Source organism: Aphelocoma coerulescens, chromosome 1 (genome assembly GCF_041296385.1).
Source record: "Aphelocoma coerulescens isolate FSJ_1873_10779 chromosome 1, UR_Acoe_1.0, whole genome shotgun sequence".
Classification (NCBI taxonomy): domain Eukaryota; kingdom Metazoa; phylum Chordata; class Aves; order Passeriformes; family Corvidae; genus Aphelocoma; species Aphelocoma coerulescens.
In genome coordinates this window covers 21,961,279-21,982,008 of record NC_091013.1, presented here as the reverse complement: position 1 = coordinate 21,982,008, position 20,730 = coordinate 21,961,279, and the positions used below count along the sequence as shown (strand labels likewise).

The 20,730-nt window shown below is 39.0% G+C and overlaps 1 protein-coding gene across 1 annotated transcript in view; it reads right to left on the bottom strand.

Annotated features, from left to right (window-relative positions):
- Positions 1–7,062: 7,062 nt before the first annotated feature.
- The window catches only part of PUDP (pseudouridine 5'-phosphatase), a 70,043-nt gene continuing 56,375 nt past the window's right edge, over positions 7,063–20,730 (bottom strand). Inside the window, exon 4 of the mRNA XM_069003890.1 lies at positions 7,063–7,466. Coding sequence (XP_068859991.1) covers positions 7,290–7,466 — 177 coding nt within the window. The 3' untranslated portion in view covers positions 7,063–7,289. The remainder of the gene's footprint in view (positions 7,467–20,730) is intronic.

Sequence of the window (20,730 nt, the reverse complement as noted above, 5' to 3'; positions counted from 1 at the left end):
GTCACATCCTTGTTTCCAGCTCTCTTTTCTACCATTCTGTTCTTCTCCACTAAATAATGCCCTCTCTGCTCCCTTTGAATCCAAGGAACCTTGGATATTAACAATGATCCTGTTAATGTTTTATTTCATGTTCCAGTTTCATATTGGAGATATTCTGGGGAAAGAGCCACAGAGAAGCGAGAGCTGGAATGCTCTCTCTCTCTGCTGAAGCTTGTTTTAATCACAAGAGTGAGCCAGCACCTAACATTTTGAATATGATGGCTTAGAGCCCATAAATCAAAGGGCTGAAGAGCAGAAGAGACCAACAGCCTTTCTTATGCTGCCCCCTGCCCTCCAGTATATACCTTTTTTTTTTTTTTTTTTGACACTGAGTTACCTGGTGTGGACACAGACACTGGCACATTCAGTGAGCCCTCCTGCCAGGGGTGGTTTCCTTGGAAGTTCTGGAAAGGGCTTTAGTTTGAGTTCTTGCCCTTCTTCTCTCCTTCATCATAATAGGGTAATTAGACCCACAACTGACACTTGTTGGCCAAAGCGAAGCTTAATATAAAGTGTTGATGAGAGTCATGTTTCCCTTGGGACAGAGAAGTGTTCTGAGAGAACTCCTTTTCCTCCAGTCCACTATTTCCATTTATTTCCATTAGTTTGACAAAAAAAGCAGTCCTACCTTGTCAATGCCAAAACACAGTAAATTCAGTGAAGATACAAACTGGTTAAATTAGAAACAAATGCATGGAAACAAATTAATTGGAAAAAAAAAATAAAGGGTTGCTATATTTTTATTGTCTAACATTATTCTAATATTAAAAAAATTAGAAACAAATTTTTCATATGGCCTGTGGAATTGCAGAATTTACTGCCTAGCTAGTGTTTTTGGTGTCTAAATTTATATAGATTAAAAAAAAGGCGGATTTCTGTATGGATAACTAGTACCTAGAGCTAGCAAGAAAGCAGCAAATTTCAAGCTTCATTCTCTACTTGTTAAAGATACATATGAATTTTAATGTAGTAGAAAATAATCAGATTTTTTTTTAATATGAATTTTCTTGCAATTTTTTTTTTCTAATTTGGATTCTACTGAAGACATTTTTTGGAATACATGGAACATGCGCGATCTGGGCAGAGGTTTCTTTGGTTTAAGTATAGCATTCTTTAGAAAGACATCTAATCCAAATGAGGAATGAATATCTCAGCTTTTTCTGATCTTTATTTGTAAAAGGCAAATGCCAAGCTTCATAGAAGTCAGACTGCATTTTAAAATTAATCCTGTTCCAAGGCAATGAATTTTTATTTTAATATATCCAGTGAAACCCCCGTTTATGTAGATCTTTGCAACCTGGAAATTCTACCAAAATTAATCCCTTGAAGTTCCAGTAAAATGTAAATCCTAATTCACTTGTGAGGTAGAAAGGAGTTTAAGTTCCAATACAAGAGTTTGTACATCACCAACTTGTCTTTCTTTCTTTTTAATTTATTTTCATGACTGAATTTAGCTCCATCTTGCTGCACTGATCCTATTTTCCAAGGATAAAAAGTTGGTCATGAATTTTTGCCTTTATTTTCTGGAGGCTGGAATCATTCTCAGGATATGCCTGAAGCACATGTTCTATATTAAGCCAAATAAAATTAAATGTATCCTTAAAATTAAGCTGGTGCTTATTCTTTGCTTAACAAAAATGAATTAAGCATGTGTTAACTATTTACTGGGATTGAAGTCTGCTTGCTGAGTTAGAGGATAGACTTTTTTGATTAGTTTTTAACAGTCCTCTTCATAAAAACACAGATGGAGCATTCAAATGTCCTGATTGCTCACATGTTCTCATGATCTGTAGCCAGGATCTGGTATGGATTTTTTTCAGTTCAGACAGAACAGGACTTCATCTGGAAAGCAGCAGATGGAAGGAAGGGAGGGGATCCAAGTTTTTAATCCTTTTTTTCTTTTCTGAACAGATGTTGTTGAGATGATTGAGCTACAGAGCCACAAATCCAACCAAAAACTGGGTAAAGAAATATATACAAACATATGTTGATACTTGGTACATGGTTAATCAGGCAGGCTACAGTCATCTACTGCTGACATGAGTATCTCCCTCACATATAATGGATATGACAGGATTTTTAGGGCTACTGTAGAAGAAGGATTTATTTTTGTGTGCTGTTTGAATTTCTCATTCAGTCAAGAGAAAAGCTAACAACAATAATGAAAAGTACTTTAGTAACATTTAAATGGTTCAGCACAGGACCAGGAAGTTGGTGAACAACAAGCTGAACAGTACACAGGAGAGAATTTTACCAGAATGGTAGAAGCTTATGGCATACTGGCTCAGGTTCACAGACTTCAGTTTAGGACCATAATCTCACTGACAACTGTCAGGTGTGATACTAAATAAATGGAAAAAATAATTGTATGCAATAGGATTTGCTGATGGGTTAGGGAGCAGTATTTTTCTGATTATTAATTTTCATCAAAAAATAAGGCTATTAAATTAGACCTACAGGATATGCTGATCTTACCATGGTGGTCATGATGAAGTAATTCTGATTTTGTCAGTGATATATTTATTAATTGTTGGGGTCCCTCCCCCGCGCCCTGGGGCCCTGGGGGGGAGGCACGGGGTTTCCCTGCCCCTGCTCAGCCTCGTTCCCCATTGGTTGGTTTGTGTTCCCCTGCGCGGGCAAAGCAGCTCGGGTCCTGTGACTGTGGCAGAGTCTCTCGGCAGAGCCCGGCCATGCGGCTGGGGAAATAAACATCTCTGAAACATCTAGCAAGAATCCGTCCGTATATATTTCTTTTCCACGGGACTCCTGGTTTGATATAGGCGTGTTGCAGTATCCCCACTGCAACATAATGGTGGAGATTTGAGGGCAGAACGATCCCCGATCCCTAAGCGATTTTGTGTGAGTAAACCCTGGAAACTTTGGATTCTTCTTCTTGGTTTTGTTTTGCTATTCCATATCTAAACAATGGAGGAACCGTGGGAAGACTCTTGGCTTTCAGAGCCGCATATGGACATTTATCTTAAAATGATTCCTGAACAACGGTTTGTAAATTTTAGCTTGATTCAAGCTCAGAAAGAACTGAAACACTTCCTGGCATGGTTGTTTAAGGACTTTTTCTATGTTTCTTGGGATCTAATTCTTACCAAGAGCTTTTGGAAGACCGTTTGGACCCAGCTAATATTTGAGTCAAAATATATGCCGATGGAAGAATATTTTCGTGAATATTATTTAATAACCGAGACTGTTGAGCAATGTCAGCTGTGTCCTGGTGAAGGGAAGCCTGGCTCAGGGACCGTGCAACCCAGGCCACGTGCACCGAGCCCTCTGCGAGCCGCAGCGAGACGGTTCCCGTGCGCGGGCGGAGCCACGCGGGCCGCAGTGTCGGTGGCGGAGCGAGGCGCGGCAGGAGCGGCGCGGCCCGGCAGTGCCCGCCCGGCCCCGCGCAGCGCGTGGTGGAGCGAGCCCCGTGAGCGCCCGAACGAGAGGGGCGGCGCGCGGGCGGCGGCTGGCGGCGGCGGAGCGGAGCCGTGCCCAGCCGGAACGCGCGCTGGAGCAGGGCACGGGGGGGCCATCGCTTGGGGGCCTGGCCGAGATGCAGCCCCTGGCAGTGGCAACGCAGCTGAGAGCAGAGGAGGCGACGCACGGAGAACAGAGCGGCGCAGCCCGGCCCGGCCCGGCCCGCGCGGCCCCAAACGCGACCCCGGGAAAAGGGCGCCGGAACCAGCAGCGCCGATAATTCCAACACGGGAGCGACCGAAAGAGAGAGCAAAGACACAGCGAGACAGAAAACAGCAGCCACTCGGAAAAAGGAAAAGACCATAGTAGCTAAGATCTTAGGGACAGTGAAATGGTATAATGTTAAACAAAACTATGGTTTTATAACAAGATGTGATAACCAGCAAGACATATTCGTGCATAGAACTGCTATTAAAAAGAATAACCCTGAAAAATGCATCCCAAGCTTGGGAGATGGAGAGGTGGTGGAATTCAAAATCATACAAGGTAGAAAAGGGTTACAAGCATCGCAGGTCACTGGGCCTGATGGTGTTCCTGTAAAAGGCAGTATATATGCAAAAAATCGTAGTCATGTTAGACAATATCTCCATTGTAAACCCCCCCTACAGTCTCCCTTTCCTAATCCCACCTTTCCCTTTTACCCTATGTCCTATTATCCCCAGTTTATTCCTAATCCGTTTTTCACTCCATGGCTTCCTTATACAGTTCCATTTCCCTACAATTCCTCTCCGATGCCGATGGGGGGATGAAAAGGGGGAGGGAAGGAACCCTCTCCTGCCTCAGTTTCCCCACAGGCATGTCCAGAGAGTTCTGTCTCCCTTCTGTCAGCCCTAAGATGTTCCACAGAATCTGTTTGGACATTTAAAGACTCAGGAGGGTGGCTTGTTTTGTTTTGAAGCAGTTCTTGTTATGGTTATCCAGTTGTCTTCATTCTCCTTTTATTAAAATAAAACGGGTGAGATGTTGGGGTCCCTCCCCCGCCATGTAGCCCTGAGGGAGGCACGGGGTTTCCCTGCCCCTGGTCAGCCTCGTTCCCCATTGGTTGGTTTGTGTTCCCCTGCACGGGCAAAGCAGCTCGGGTCCTGTGACTGGAGCAGAGTCTCTCGGCAGAGCCCGGCCATGCGGCTGGGGAAATAAACATCTCTGAAACATCTAGCAAGAATCCGTCCGTATATATTTCTTTTCCACGGGACTCCTGGTTTGATATAGGCGTGTTGCAGTATCCCCACTGCAACAATTAATGTCTCTACATCTTTGAAAACAAAACTCATGACTTTGATGGCAATTCCTTCAAAGCAAAGTATAAATGAGGTGTGTCTCACTTTTACTTTTTGGCAAAACTCACCAGTTAAATTAAAAATATGCAAAACTTAGAAAAAGTTACTAATTACAGCTTATTAAAGCTTCTTCTACCTAGTAACTTCCTTGTTGAAATTCAGGAATTATGAACGAAGGGGATCCCAATAGGCACCTGTTTTACACTTGAAAGCTCAGAATTATTGCTCTAAAGTAAAACTTTGTGCTATGTAACATAAGTCAAAAGAGGAATTATACAGCAATATCTCTGTTATCTTGTCTGCGAAGACTAGAAATGGAGTTCAGGTTGGATGGGACAGGTTGTTGTCACTATACAAACAGTTACGACTGCAATATCCACAGCCAAAGGAAACAACATAATATGGAGAATACTTACACTGAATCGATATTTACTCTTTTTTCCAAAAATGCCTCCATGTCCTTAGAATGGAAAGCATTTAACTGAAAAGCATTATACTATATGTATAAAAAGATTATGGCACAGTTTAGGTCATATCTGACTGACTGTTACAGTGCGGATACTGCATCATGATGTATCAAACAACAAGGCCCGTGGAAAAGAAATATCTATGGACCGATTCTTGCTAGATGTTTCAGAGATGTTTATTTCTCCAGCCGCATGGCCGGGGCTCTGCCGAGGAACTGAGGCAATCCCGGGACCCGAGGGTCCTTGCCCGCGCAGGGGAACACAAAACAACCCATGGGGAATGAGGCTGAGCAGGGGCAGCCTCAGTGTCTCCCCTCAGGGTCCCTCTCCCAGGGCTACATGGCAGGGGGAGGGCCCCAACAACTGACCATATGGAATAAAATGTCCTTATTTTTTTAAGGTATAAACAGACCACTGTAAAAGAAAATAATTAACAGTCTAAATAAAATATGTAAAACTTTGAGGTTTTTATAAATACAGAAGGAAGAAAATCTAAGGAAACTCACCATGAATACTCAAGAGTCTATAATTCATTAATTTCTATTCCTGAAAAAACACCATTAAATCTAACACAGTTAAACATCAGGAATGCCTAGAAAATATTTTTGTGAGGAAGATTATATAGAAACATATAGTATTAAAAACCCCTAAGGTCAGATAAGGCTTCTCATAATACATGGAAATTATCTGATTTGACATATTTCATGTCTCTCGTCTTTATGGAGTTTGATATTTTACCAAGACTGTGAAGTACCTCATGGATACTCATTAGAAATGTAGGGATTTAAGTCCTGAATACAATAATTAATTTTATAAAACTGTCATAAAGCTACATACATACTATAGCTTTCTTTAGACAAGGTAAAATACATTGCTTCCATCATGTCATACATGTAATTGTGGACTCAACCAAAACCTGTCTATGTATTTAGCATTTTATAAAGAGGCCCCTACCCTTGTACTGACAAGATGCCAGAAAGAGACAGAAGTAAGAGGGACAGATGACAACATAAATATTTAATGGAAATTATGGTAACCAGGAAAATAAATTTTAAGTATTTACCTAAACCAAATCTGCAATTTCTGCACTTTAAAAATACATAGCAAAACTCTCTGTAGGGAAATTGGTGAAAAATAAGGGCTCAAGGACAAGGTAAGAATGGAAATTAAGGACAGCCTACAGAAAGTTATTTGGATAAAGGAGTTAGGGCCGTAACTTTATCAGAATTGAAACACAGACACAGGAAACATTAATTTCACAAGATTGAAAGGGAAGGCTACATGGTACATGGAAAATAAGGATATAAGGAAATGAAAGAAACATTATGCAAAGAATCTTGGCTAAATTCTAAGATCATATAACCTTGTATAGCTGCTAGCAGGTGACCAAAATATCAGAAAAGATAACGAAAGAATTACAGAATAATGGAGGTTTTAAGGGATGTCTGGGAGTCATCTCATTCAATCACTAAGAGGAAAACAAAAAAACCACAGAAAGTATAGCAGAATCCCTGTTGCAAAGAAATGGGGGAAAAAAGAAAAAAAAGACAACACAATACAAGTGGAATAGATGGACAAGTATGGGATGAGGGAAAGGATAAACATATTGATAGCAATAACGGTGTCAAAAAGATTATAATGGGATAAAAGCCAATCCAGAACAGATTTCTGGTTAAGATCTAAACAGTAAGTAATTCAAGTGGAAACAGAACAAGATGTTTTCAATGCAGTTGCAATAAATTGTCTAAATAGTTTCATAATATTCCCAGAAAACATTATCATGTGAATAGAACAAGGTTGGATTCACTTAACAGAAAGATGCTGTTTTAATTTTGCATTTATCAAAAGGACAAATCATAAATATTCCAGACAATTTATCAAAGTGTGAAAGTCTGGGTGGTAACAGAATTTTTGTGCTCTAGTTTTGAGGAAGAGAGTAAAAGATGAAAAAATATCATAGAACCAAAATAAAATTGCATTTCACTTTTAATTTATCTCCAGTCAAGTACATGTTCACAGGCATTAGGCGTTAATCATATGCTGGTAAACCAAACAGTTCTGGTTGGAAATCTTCCATGGACTTCAGCACCAGTGTTCCCTCCTTTTTAAGATCTGGATTTAATTTTTCATCTGGAATCATAACCACTTGCATTCCTGCTGCCAGGGCTCCTGTGACTCCATGTGGTGAATCTTCAAACACAAGACACTGAGAAACAAGGAGATGAGGGGAAAAAAAAATAATAATGTTACTATGAACTTCTAATAGATTGTTTTAAAAGAGAGAATGATCCTGAATGAAACTTAGTAGGAAAACTAAATTTCATTCTTGGCTTAGACACCTCTAATTAGAACAAGAGCAAACCTCTCAGTTTGAACATCTGCATGGTATTTAACCTTTAATTAATTTCAATTCAAAAAACATCAATACACTTACTTAAATCCCAGAAATGGGTTATCCAGATGTTCCTAAGTGCTTTGTTTTATAGGGATGGGTTTAATCACAAGCTTAAAGTAAAATTAAGCAAGTGCCTAAATACCTTTATAAGCAGGCAATTTAACTTTTCCAAACCAACTTACAACCTGCAAAATGGCAAAAGCAGTGCTTTCACTTACAGGTGTGGCATTTCCTCAATGCACAAGGTGGGGAACACTAAACTACCTAGGTCAACAGTAGGACTTTGGATGAGTGGAGACAGACACCACTCATCAGAAGAGTGCTGTCAAAGTCATGCTCTATTTGCTTAATTCTTCCAAATCAATGATGAGAAAGAAAATAAGCAATTGGAAGGTTACATTTAGAGAAGAGACAGTTTAGTCAGGCAGAAGTTCCATGCCTTACAATAGTCACAATCAAAAGATTGCAGTTTGAAAGCAAAGCTGTTAAAAATAATCATACATTATTTATGTGGATTTTGAAATTTAACATCAGAATATTGAATAATAAACATATAAGATAAATATATAAAAATCATATTGTCTGAAATTTTATATATTAAACGATAATGTTTCTGGAGCTCATTCCCATTCCAGAATTTATATAATGAAGCATCTCTTCCTGCCTCTTCCTATCTCTGACCTGCAAATTCACTTTGAATTTTTGGTCATGGACAAGCCAAAGCATTTTTTGGCATCCAATGATCTGAAAAATTCTGACCTATATGGACACATGGTTTCCAACACTTCTGCAATTCATACTGCATTTATTATCAATATTATTAGCACTGCTACTACTACTAATGCCAAAATCACTGCCACAAGTAATTTTAGTAATTGAAAACAGATGCTGGGATGGTTAGGGCAATTTTCCTCACATCTACTAATCATGTTCTCTCAGGCACATGGTGTGATTCCTGAGGCTGTCCTGTGCAGGGCAAGGAGTCGAACTTTGATTATCCTTGTGAGTCCTTTCCAACTCAGAATATTCTATGATTCTATCAACATAAAACAGCATACTGCACCTTTTAGGTTCTCAAACACACAATTATTTCACTGCAGAACATAAAGGATGCACAGTATTTGTTCTGGCTGTGGTCTAAGGGAACCCAGATGCGACTTGTAAAAACTCTATTACATTCAAAGAAAACATTTTTGCAAGATTTATTAAATTTCTGCCCTCTATATATCCATCTATCAGAGACTGTGGAAGGGGAAAAATAAAAGAACCCTCTCCTGATTTCCTTTCTTTTTAAAATATCGATTCTTGCCTTTCAACATGTCAGCAACAACCTGGAGTCTGTCAAGTGAAAAGTAAAAGGTGCTTTCTACCTTGCATGTATTAAAGTAAAATTTAATTAATGATTTTTAGTGAGCCAAAGGAATCACATCAATGTCTTTTGTGCTCATTTCCTTCATACAGTTACTGCATTCCATTTTGAACAATGTGATACTTTCAAATGTTGATACTATCTACAAATATGTAACCAGCTGATCCTGGAAAGCTTGGTATGATTGCTGTTAGAATGGAAGCATGACTCTGCCTATAGGTTTTGTTCTTAACAATAGCTTAGTTCATGACCTTAAGCACTCTGAGGACAATAAATGAAACTCTGACAGGCTTTGCTTCTTGAAGAATAAGCTTAAATGTTGCAGAGAAGAGCATTGTCAAGGCCTTTCAGAAACCTTTTCTGATCCAGCTCATACAAAAGAATGTACTTCATTGCTCTGCCTTGAAAGACCTAATTGACTTCCATGATGTCACTAATCTTACTGTATGAGAAGAGCTGATGATTATGGAAGGCAATATGCATAATGAGAAGCTTAACTAATTCCCCGGAACTAGACACAATTAAAACTCTTAATTATCAAAGAAGCCAGGCAAATGACCCATAATTACAGTGTCTTGCATGTTACAGGAAATAAGTGTACTAGGTCTTCCTTAAGTCTTCCTTTCTACTGAAACTTATTGTCAACAGCACAATCACATTTTTAATGGATGACAACAGGTTTACAGAGGTTCACACACAAAATGGATTTATTAATAAATAAAAATGTTATAAACTCTTCACTGTCCTGGACCACCCACACACTAAATTTAGAGATATAAAAGCAGCCAAGTTCTTTCCCATTTTGTGCAAGTATTGCAACATCAACATCACTCCAACTGAGAGACAGATGAGATTTATACAGACTTCAGCTGAGATTCTGGCTGCTTCTCTGCACTATTTCTAAAACTTGTGTCACTGATCAATACTACTGCTATGAGATCTCTCAAAAGGTCATGCTAATATAGGACAGTTCTCACTTTGGAATGAACTAAATGCTTAAAAAAGTAAAGTAGGAAAGTATATTAACTTATATTTCACTCTATGAATCTAGAAAAAGAAAAATGAATCACTTAACCAGAGGAAGAAATAATACCACTGCAGCACCTTATTACCTTATCTTCCTACATGAAATGTAAGAATATAAGAAAAGAGTGTTAGTTAGGCTCTTGGTATGTACAGCAAGCCCTCTATAACCTACATACTGCAAAAGTCTGGATGGAATAATTATGTGACTAACAGGGATATCCATAAATGTTATTGCTATTAGTGATAACTAAGAAGCCTGGAAGGATAAAAGATTAAAATCAGTTTTGAAATTAAGATTTTGGAAAAGCTGTGAAGGTAATATATATGCATAGGGAGTGCTTATCAAACAAGCATCCTTGACCACATATGACATTACTATATTGGCTCTAAAAAGACTGAAGGATAAGACTAAAGATGCCATGATTTATACACACAGAATTCATCTGCAAATTAAACACTACCATCTATTGTTCTGTAAAGAAAGAATGAAAAGAAAGTTTTCATCATCTGTCCTCAAATGACACAGAAACATTTGGTATCAGAATGTGACACATTATGTTTTGGACTTCTTATGGATAGCATCTTATACTCTGTAACTTCTTTATTTTTAATTGATGTTTTGCCCCTTCATAATCAAATCAACTGGTCAAAAGCATGATGGGTTATTTGTAAAATTTGCACTGTAGAAATATTTGGTACCCTTACACATTAATTTATATATATATGCCCAACACAGTTTTCTGTAAGTGTTTAAGGACTAATTCAAATTTCATCATATCTCTAAAATAGCCCCAAAACAGGTTGCAGGAAAAAATTCACCAAGTACAGCCAGGTCATATGGATATCAAAATGACACTGTTGATTTCTGTAAACCAGAAGGTGCTCAGGCCTTTCATTTCTACATATAACTTGCTGACTGTTCATTGTCAGAAGTATTTTTACTTTTTTCTTTGTGAAAAATTAGCCCATACTATATGGTTAAAATTCAAAACTAAGTAGTATCTAAGAAATAAATTATCAGTCTGAAAGGTATTACTACTGAAATCATGGTTTGTGTTTTGTTCAACTTTTATAATTTTTCCTTGCTCAATTTTCTTTAGATTTTCAAAATAGTTCCAGTACTAACCAACTCTGTTAGTCATGTGAGTGACCCAGAAATTTTCAAGAACCATAATACAATTCAGAATACAACACAGAGCTATCCATATCCCACACAAAATACTGAGATGCTGAAAAGGTGCTGTTTGTTATTTATGGGATGTGGTGGAAATTCACAAAAAGAGAGAGGAAACAACAATTTTAACATGTCATAACACAGGTGCTGGACTACTTTATAGCTCAACTTATGTTTTCTTTTTTCCTATGTTTTTATATTCCAAGTACCTGGGAACAAGGGGAAAATGTATTTCTGGGTGACCTATTTACCATCAGAATTACTTAAACATTATTGAATAAATCCATTTTAAGCAGCTGCAATATTTGCAGTTTTGGTCTTCTACTGTGTTAATTCTCTGATGAATTAACGAAAAACAATAATGAAATAACGTGATTAATGTTTCTCTCCTAATCTTTGGACTTACACTCCTTCCAGAAATAGTTGGGAAAAATCCCAATAGTGAATACAATAATGAATTACATTTCATTTTATTTTAAGGACATGTGCCAGTTTGACCAGCCAGGGATAACAGAATCATATTAAATATGCTGTTAAGAAAGTAATGCAGCTTACAGCCCTACAACTTAGTTCCATTAAGGAAAATGAGGAGTAAACCAAGATGTTTTTAAATGCTATAAAAAATGAATAAACAAGCGGAAACTTAAAATCAAACTAATTAAGCACCAGAGTATTCAGAATACTAACTACAGCCACCATTCTTTATGAGTCAATGATTCATATTAAGAACTATTTGGAAATTACATGCACATATGCTTTTTAATTCAGATTTTTACTAACTCACTACTAGTATGCTGCAGACCAATATAAGAATCAAATTATTTACCATAAAACAAAAAAATCATTAGCATAATTTCAAAAAATAAAAAAGAAAAAAAATAAGGAAGTGTGTTACATCTGCACATAATTAGATCACTCTGTTTCTAGCTCTTGCATAAATGCCGCTTTACATTTCAGCCCACACCAGCAGTTCCTCTCTCACAAACCAGTTCACAGAATGTCATCTCAAGGAAGGCCAGAAGGAATAAAATGGTTTGGATGGGGAAGAAGGAGGAGAATTTTCATATTTCTTGCTTGTTTTCAAGACTTGATCAAATGAAAGAAAGTGTTTCTGTGAGTGACAGTCAGTCCCAGACACAGCGGCTCTGTGAGGCAGGGAGAAGGTCACATTTACATGCGGGGTTACTCTGATCATTCCGGATGGCTGGAGCACTCTTTTCACAGAGCTCTGTGTGTTTAGAGGACAGCACACTGGAAACTCTGTACGGTAACTTGTATTACAGGCCTCAAGAAATTCCCAGGCATTTCTGAAACAGTGTCTGATTATCTCAGCAGCAGAAATCTAACTCAATCAACTGCAGCTTGGATTAGCTATTAGAAGGGTATTGTTCTTTTATGGAGAACACAAGGCAAATACTCAAGATGTTCTCTGCTGAGGCTACTCATATTGCATAACATGCTGGAGTTTTATGTCACTTATCTCTAAAAGTGGCCAAAAAAGTAATTCTGTACAATGAAATAGTTAATTTGTGCTGCCTTCCTTTCCACAGAGAACTGTCTTTACCAAACCTACTGACTTCCTTGACATGTAATGCTCAGCACATTCAAACTAAGCACCTTGCACACAGAGCTCAGAACTCTAGGACAAAATACACTAAGAGGGGTCCCTGGAGCCCATTTGGAAACACCCTATCCAAAACATGTCCAGCCTAAGCAGGCTGCTCAGGTCCTTGGCCAGGTGAGCTTTGAGCATTTTCAAGTATGAAGATTCCACATACCTCCTGGACACCTGTTCCCATATGGCGAAGCCATACCTGGGGTGAAAATGGTTTTCCAAGAATCTAGGAGTTTCTTGTGTTCCAGCTCGTCCCTGTTGCCTACTGCACGATCACTTTGCACCTTGGAGAAGAGGCTGGGCCCATCTCATGAGCAAACATATCAGAGATACAAACCAGGTACACCCAAAGGAGGAACTGTTTTGATGCATCCATATTCTAAGTCTCATACTGAAACTGGAAGTAGGCACCAACAGTATTTCCTAAATAAAAGGAATGAACTTTATGCCACAGGGAATGTGGACCTTCCTGTTTGTTTTGTGTAACTGGACACCATCACTTGCCTACAACTGCCTCAGCAGGTGCTGCAGAAGGCACTTGATTCTCATGGAGCAAGCTAATTTTTTAAAAATTTGTTTTGGCAATAGTTTACTTTTGTTCTATGTCTTCTTGACCAGTGTTATTTTCCCACACAGAAAGATCAGCCTGCATGGTGAAATTTACATGAAATTGATCTAAACATTATTTAATTATTGTATAATCTTTGACAGAAGTGTCAATAACAGCCCACATATTGCTTCAGACATACAGTCATTTCCTAATTTCTTCAATAAAGAGAGAAAGGGTGAGAAGAGGCATTAACCTTTAAACAGGTTTTCATTGGGAGTGCAAAAGCATTATGGAAAAGGTCATTTTTTTCTGTTCAGGACAAGCTTCTCATTGAACTGTACACAAGAGTGTCACCAGTCTGGAGTGACTTGGTGAGATATAGTTGTGTTACATTTTAACTCTTCCTGATCAGGAAGAAAAGAGCCTTTCATTCAAAATTCAAAGCTGAAAGTTATTATAGAGAATATTTAAGATTATTAGCATAAAACTCCAAGCACAAAGCCAGAAAATACCACCTTTAAATAAAAAAACCAAAACACTAACATCATTGTAATAATTATTTTCTTTATATTTCAACTACAGAAAAAAAATACATTAAAAATGGCAAATTGCTCTTCTCAACATAGATTTCAGAGGAAAGTGGAGAAGAATGTACAAAACTAAGTTGGAAAAAATATTAACTCCTAAAGTTAAGAGGAATATAAATGTTCCTGTTGGACAGTATTTGAATCATATGGGTTCATCCCTTCAACCTACCATCTTATACCTGGCATACCTAAAGCTGATTGTATGTGTAAAACCACGAAATGGCTGTGCAAGGGTTTATGAACGTGCTCTTTCAACAGTAGCCCACCTGTGGGCATTGGGTTGTGGTTAGGAATGTCATAATTCCATAATTTATTTTTGCAACAGCAATCTAAAAATACCACATCTGAAATGAAACGCCTCATTACATCAATAATGAGATCTATTTAAGTAACTGTCCTCGTGATTTCAAAAGATGATTTCTCAGCCTTTTAGTTTGCAAAGCTGCTTTGACTGTGCAAGCAAATGGAGCTCAGAACTCAAAATTTCTTACATAATTTTCTTTACCTGAGAAATTATTTCTGCGTGCTAAATACACTATTTCTAAAGAATGTGAAATCTACCACCAAAAGTAAAAGAATTAATAATAAAACCCATAGTTCTACATACTATGTATGATATAACCTTTTTGAACTATTTATCATGAGAAATAATTAATTCAATGGAACCACTCTCCTAACCCTGAAAGAAGGATTAACTAAGTGCATGGCAAGTTCTACTAAATCAATACAATTATTATTGGTAAAAGCACATTTTTTAATAAGAATGTATGACGTATTAAGAGGAAAGTTTTAAAAAAAAGTCATAATTATTTTTTTAAGATTTCAGTAGAGAAGTCATGTTTTTCATATTAATCTCTAGATTGTTTTTATCAGCTTCCTTTGTTTATTTTGGGGAAGCAATAGTTACCTAGGTACTTCAAGCTATGAAAAATGCAGAGAAGGAAAGCCAGTTACTATCAAACAGTTTTATGTGAATCAATCATTAAAACAGACTCAAGAAAATTTCTTTCCACTGTAAACTCCAAGCCCAAATATTTCTGTAAATAAGAAAATTAATATTAATATTAATTAATATACACTTAAAATGAATTCCCATGTAGAAAGTTATTTAAGTTTTAATCTCAATACATTTCAACATGCTTTTGTCAAAATTCCCCTAATATGATCTAGCTATTTTAAATACTGCATAGAAGCACTTTTTAAAATGCATTGATGACACACAGTTATCAAGCTGTGCCTATTTTTCTATTAGACCAACTCTACCAGATAAGAGAATGCTAACAGTCACTTCAACCAAGTGTTTTCAGTTCTTATTTTGACTCAGGCATGGTTACAGGAAGAGTAACAAGTCATTTTCCATGGAAGGAATAAGGGACACAAAATGTAGATGAATGCATCAGAGCGAACAATGAACAAAATTAGAAAAACATGCTTATTTAACTCTGTGTATGTATGCATGTGGATCAATACACAGATAGTTTCTCTCTCTGTGCCTTAAGCCTTATTCAATTTAAGATATATATTAGATCAGTAACTAACACAGCCATGATACTCACTTAACATGAACATTAGTTTGGGAATACCAGCCATGGTATTAGCAACCAGTTACTATGCTTGTCACACAACTTCTGCCATTAGTAACTTCTTTTGGATACTCAGTTCTTCAAAGAAGCAAGTTTATCAGTATCTGGGTTCTCATCAGCTTTTCTTAATATCATTTTTATTTAAAACCTCCTCCCATTCTGTATATTTCAATCACAAATAATGTTCAGATTCAACAGGGTATAAAGCTGACAGATGGCAGACTAATTCAAAAGGAAAACTACCATGTATTTGCCTGTAAAACAACCTCTCATGGGCAAAGTCCTCAAAACACTTTATCAGGCCATATGCTTAAGTGAAAACTACTTGTTCATCCAGCACAATAATGATTTTATATTAAAACTAAGAATCACCACTTAGTGAATCTGCTGATCTGAAGCATCATGCATTTGCTGACCTTCAACACTTTGAGTGAGTCTTTAGAAAAGGCATGCGGGCTGACTTCCCATTTAAACTGTGCCCACTTCTGTGAGACTATTGGAATTGCTACTCTAAAGCTTGCTGCCACATTATTTTGCTAGGTAATTATTAATTACTTATTGCTATGTAATGGCACACAATATACATATATACACAGAAAATATGCAAATGATATATAAGTATTGTATGGACTCAGAATCACATGATTCCAGGATGGCTGGTTAGAGCATGGTGTTAATAATGCCAAGGTTGTGGGTTTGATCCCTGTATGGGCCATTCATTTAAGAGCTGGACTCATGCTCCTTGTGTGTCCCTTCCAACTCAGAATATTCTGTGAGTCTGTGATTCCATGACTGAGACTGGAAGCAACCTCTGAAGGTCACCTGGCCCAACTCCCTGCTCAAGCAGGGACACCTACAGCCCAGGACAAGATCCAGACAGTGTTTGAGTATCTCCAAAGAGCGAGACTCCACTACCTCTCTCGGTAACCTGCAACAGTGCTCGGTCACCCTAATGGTGAAAAAGTGTTTCCTGATGCTCAGAGGGAACCTCCTGTCTTTCAGTTTGTGTCCATTGCCTCTGGTTCTGTCATTGGGCACCACTAAAAAGTGCCTGGCTCTTTGCATTCTCCCTTCAGGTATTTACATACATTAATGTTTCCCTGAGCCTTCTCCAAGCTAAACAGTCCCAGCCCACTTTGCCTTTCCTCAAATGCAATATGCTGAAGTCCCTTAATTATCTCAGTGTCCCTTTGCTGGACTCCCTCCAGTAGTTCAATATGTCTCTTGTACTGGGAAGTGCAGAACTACACCCAGTATTTTGCAGGTATGGCCTCCCCAGTGCTGAGTAGAGGGGCAGGATCAATTCCCTCAGTCTGCTGGCAACAGTCCTCCTCATCAGCCACCTTAGCTTGCAACGGCACACTGCTGGCTCATGGTCAACTCAGTGTCCACCAGCCATTGTAATTACCTTTTCTTCTGACCATAGGAAATCAATTGGGTTTTCTTTCCTGTTCGGAAGTGTGCAGCTAGACTCACTGGTGCAGAGACAGATGGCATTGTAATGGAACTCCTAAATTTAAAGGTCTGAATGACAAATGTGCAAAAAATATAGACAAAACTTATTGCTAAGTGACCATTATGAAACCTATGATGAGAATATAAAGCACTCCATTAGGAGGTGTCTCAGTCACCCCAATACTGATATAAACACATTTGTTCACAGTTAAGTCAAAGACAAATTGCCCTCTCTACAAATGCCTGCAGTCAAATTACAGAGAAGCACCTGAATGAGAGTTAATGTGCTTATAACACACATTTGTTTGGGAAAAACATCCAAGTCGTCTCTGCCTAAGCACAGTCCACCCTTCTTTTCTTCTATTTAAAACAAATTATGTGTATTTATATATTAGTTAGACTACCATGGCATACTGAAAAAGAGTGATTTTACATTGCTCTAACCATCACAACACATGACCTGAAAGAAAGCACTTCTAATACTGAAATACAATCAGTTCAGAAATAGATGCCAAGATATTGCCAGGAATCTGGATAAATTGACAAGCAGCTGAGTGCTACAAGCAGCATTTTACTGATAACTTGGAAGCTTCAGCACCCAGACATTATATAAATATTCCCCAGGGAAACCAGACTGCAGCAGGTGTGTCAAGGTGACAAAGTATCACTGCCACACAGTCCACTCATTGAATTATATATTCTGGCTACCAGGTAAAATATTCTGTGACTACAAAAATAAAAGAGGACAGGCTGCCTGTTGGATGAACAAGCAAAAGAAAATCTCAAACTTTGTGATTCAACACACAGGAAATGGCTCAGGTGATTTTTTTTCTCTTCTTGTTTTTGTTTTTTTAGAAGTTGTAGTGTTTTCTATTATATTTCAAGTCTTTACTAATTGATTCCAGCTGCTTCTAGTGAGTTACAGATAAGATTCATTACTGAATAGAGAAAATTGATAAATCAAATAGCAAATATGTCTAAAGACTGAGGACTCAAAATCTCATCTACACATAAAGACCGACTCCAGGATTTATGTTCTGTATCTGAAGATCTTTAAGGTGTGGCTAAAAGCACCTGTTTCATAGTCTTCAAAGGCTTGTATGTTCTAGTCTTAGCAAGCAGAAAAGTGTGAGAAAAGATGCTAAACATTTATTTTTTCCATTGAGCCCGCATCTGCAGAAAAAAACACTTCAATACTTTTAAAGCCATAAAGAACAGTCTCCTCATTGACAAGAAAAGTAGGAATTTAACAGATAGTTCTACTGGATATCAAGATGATGGATTAAAACTGGAAAGAAACAATTATCCTGTCTAGAAATACTGTTACTATATGCTCAACTAGGTCACGTTTTGTTACCAAAAGAACCAAAAAGAAGAAAATCTTACAAAATCAAGTGACAATTGTCCTTTTGAGCTAGTTCACATAGATACCCAGTATCTTGCACCTTGATGAAAAGCAAAGATGCTGCTCATGACACTCAAAATGCTTTTCTCAATCAGATGTTCTTGTGCTTAGCAGTGGTAGTGCTGCAGGCTTCCAGCAAAGGTTCTCTTCATATTTTCCTACTTCCCTTACAAACTAAACTCCCTACTTTAGTTGCCTTCCGAAATACCTTTGTCATAGGTTAGCAAGCATAGTCCCGGAAGGGATGTCCTTGCTAAGGGGTGCTTACAGCTTCCTCTGGGACCTGATAGAACCTATCAGCTGGCCAGTTTGAATATGGACAATTCTTTAAGCCACTTAAAGTTGTGACCGCCTCTGTGATCCACACTTAAGAATAGACAAACTCCCCCCCCAAGCTCTCTCTCGTTTCCGGCGCTGGCACAGGTGGCTGCAGGCCCCGTGCAGGGGCCAGTGGGCCCGGCCAGGCCCTGCTTGGGCCAGGCCAGGCCGGGCCACGGCCAGCCTGGAGCCATGGGCCTGTTCCAGCCATGGAACCCCCCCCACTGCCTTGCTGTGGGCAGCCGGAGCGGCTCGGAACCCCCCCCCTCCACTGCGGCCGAGATTCAGCAAAGCGGCACCTCTGTCCGGCAGAGGCCAGGTGACCAACAGCGATAAGCCACATTCCAGCTGCAAGGCCGAGGTGAGATTAACCCTTTTATTGCTGTGAAGAGCTGAAAACCTGAGGGAAGAGAGAGAGGAGAGGCTTAAAGCTGAAAGTCTGTTGTGAAGCTATGATATATCAGAGTATCCCGTTGTAATTTCATGAAGATCTGGGGGGTGGAGTGTTCAACTCGTAAGCAATAGGCAGATGCTGCCGCAGCTGTAATTTCATGAGAAGTCTGGACAGGGAGAGATGAACCAAATGAGGACTGTTGCTCCAAATGGGAAAGGAGAAAAACCTCAATTCCTAGAGATGCTCCCAGAGATAGTCCTAACGATGAAGATGAGGAAGACCTTTTGCTCCCAGGGAAGGAGAAGGGCCTCTGCTTTTTTTGTGTTTCTGAACAGCTCAACCTTAAAATTGTACCCCAAAAAACTTCAAGAGTGAACCCCCGAAAGCAGTTGCGGGAAAAGCTGCAAGTCGGGGGAAGGGACTCACATTGCAAGCAGAGAGACCTCTTCCTAAATGGACTGAACAATATTTGGAAGTGGGTGGCTGTCTCGTTGTGATACTGTTTTCATAGCACGAGCAAGAAGAGACTTCTCTTTCTAAATGGACTAAACAAGGTTATTATAGAAGTGGTAAACAGACTGAACATTTTAAGGGTTGTCTTTTTACATTGTCAGTGGGAGAAGGGAGGAAGGTGGGGGGAGGAGGAGAGTTCTGAAGGTGGTATGATTTTTTTTTTTTTCCCTTTTCTTCTTTTAGGTCTATTAATAAACTTCTTTATATTCTTTCAAGTTTGGTGCCTGCTTTGCGTTTCTCCTAATTCTTATCTCACAGAAGATAAACAGTAATGAGTATTTTAGCCCAAACCACTACAACCTTCCTTGAAGAAAAGGAACACGGTTCAGGTAGGCTGATGTTAATTAACAAGAATCTTTCCTTCCAAATATTCTGTGGTTATGAAACATCATATTACTACAAAGTCCAAAGAGCACGTATGGAACATAAGCATTTAAAATTGCCAAGTTTCTACGGAGAGGGATCTGTACATTTTCATATGCAGAAATACAAACATATATGCACACACATTAGTTTATGTGACAGAACTGTACAGAGGAAGAAGAACGGCAGGAACAGCAAGGGCAGGTGGGGGACCCTGAAACACCCTGGCCAGCTGCTCCCAGACACATCACAGCAGTCATCAGCCTACCAAAAGCTCATTCCTGTGCTGCATGATGGGGCAGGACGAGCCCAGCAGCCCTCTGAGGCTCTGGCCCAGCCACTGCTGGTGCCACAAGGCCAGACCCACACAGACATGCCAACAGGAGAGGCTCCATGGGTCAGGGCACTCTGTGGTAATGTGAGACAGAAGAGGCTGATGGGGTGTGAGTAGGGGCCATCTGTTCTTGGCCATTCCTGCATCAGTCTGTGTAGTCTGTCTTGTCTCCTCTAATTAAACACCATTTATGATGGTTTTCCTGGGCAAGGGCTTACTATTGTGCGCACACATGTGCATGGAGGTCTCAGTGTCAGTCCTGCCATGCGACCAGGAGTTCCATGTGCCCACAGTGCAGCACCTGCAGTGAGGATGGGTGTGCAAGTGAGGGTGTGAGGGCTAGCAAAGGGAATGCTGGAGTAGCTGGCAAGTAGGTGAAGTGTCCTGGA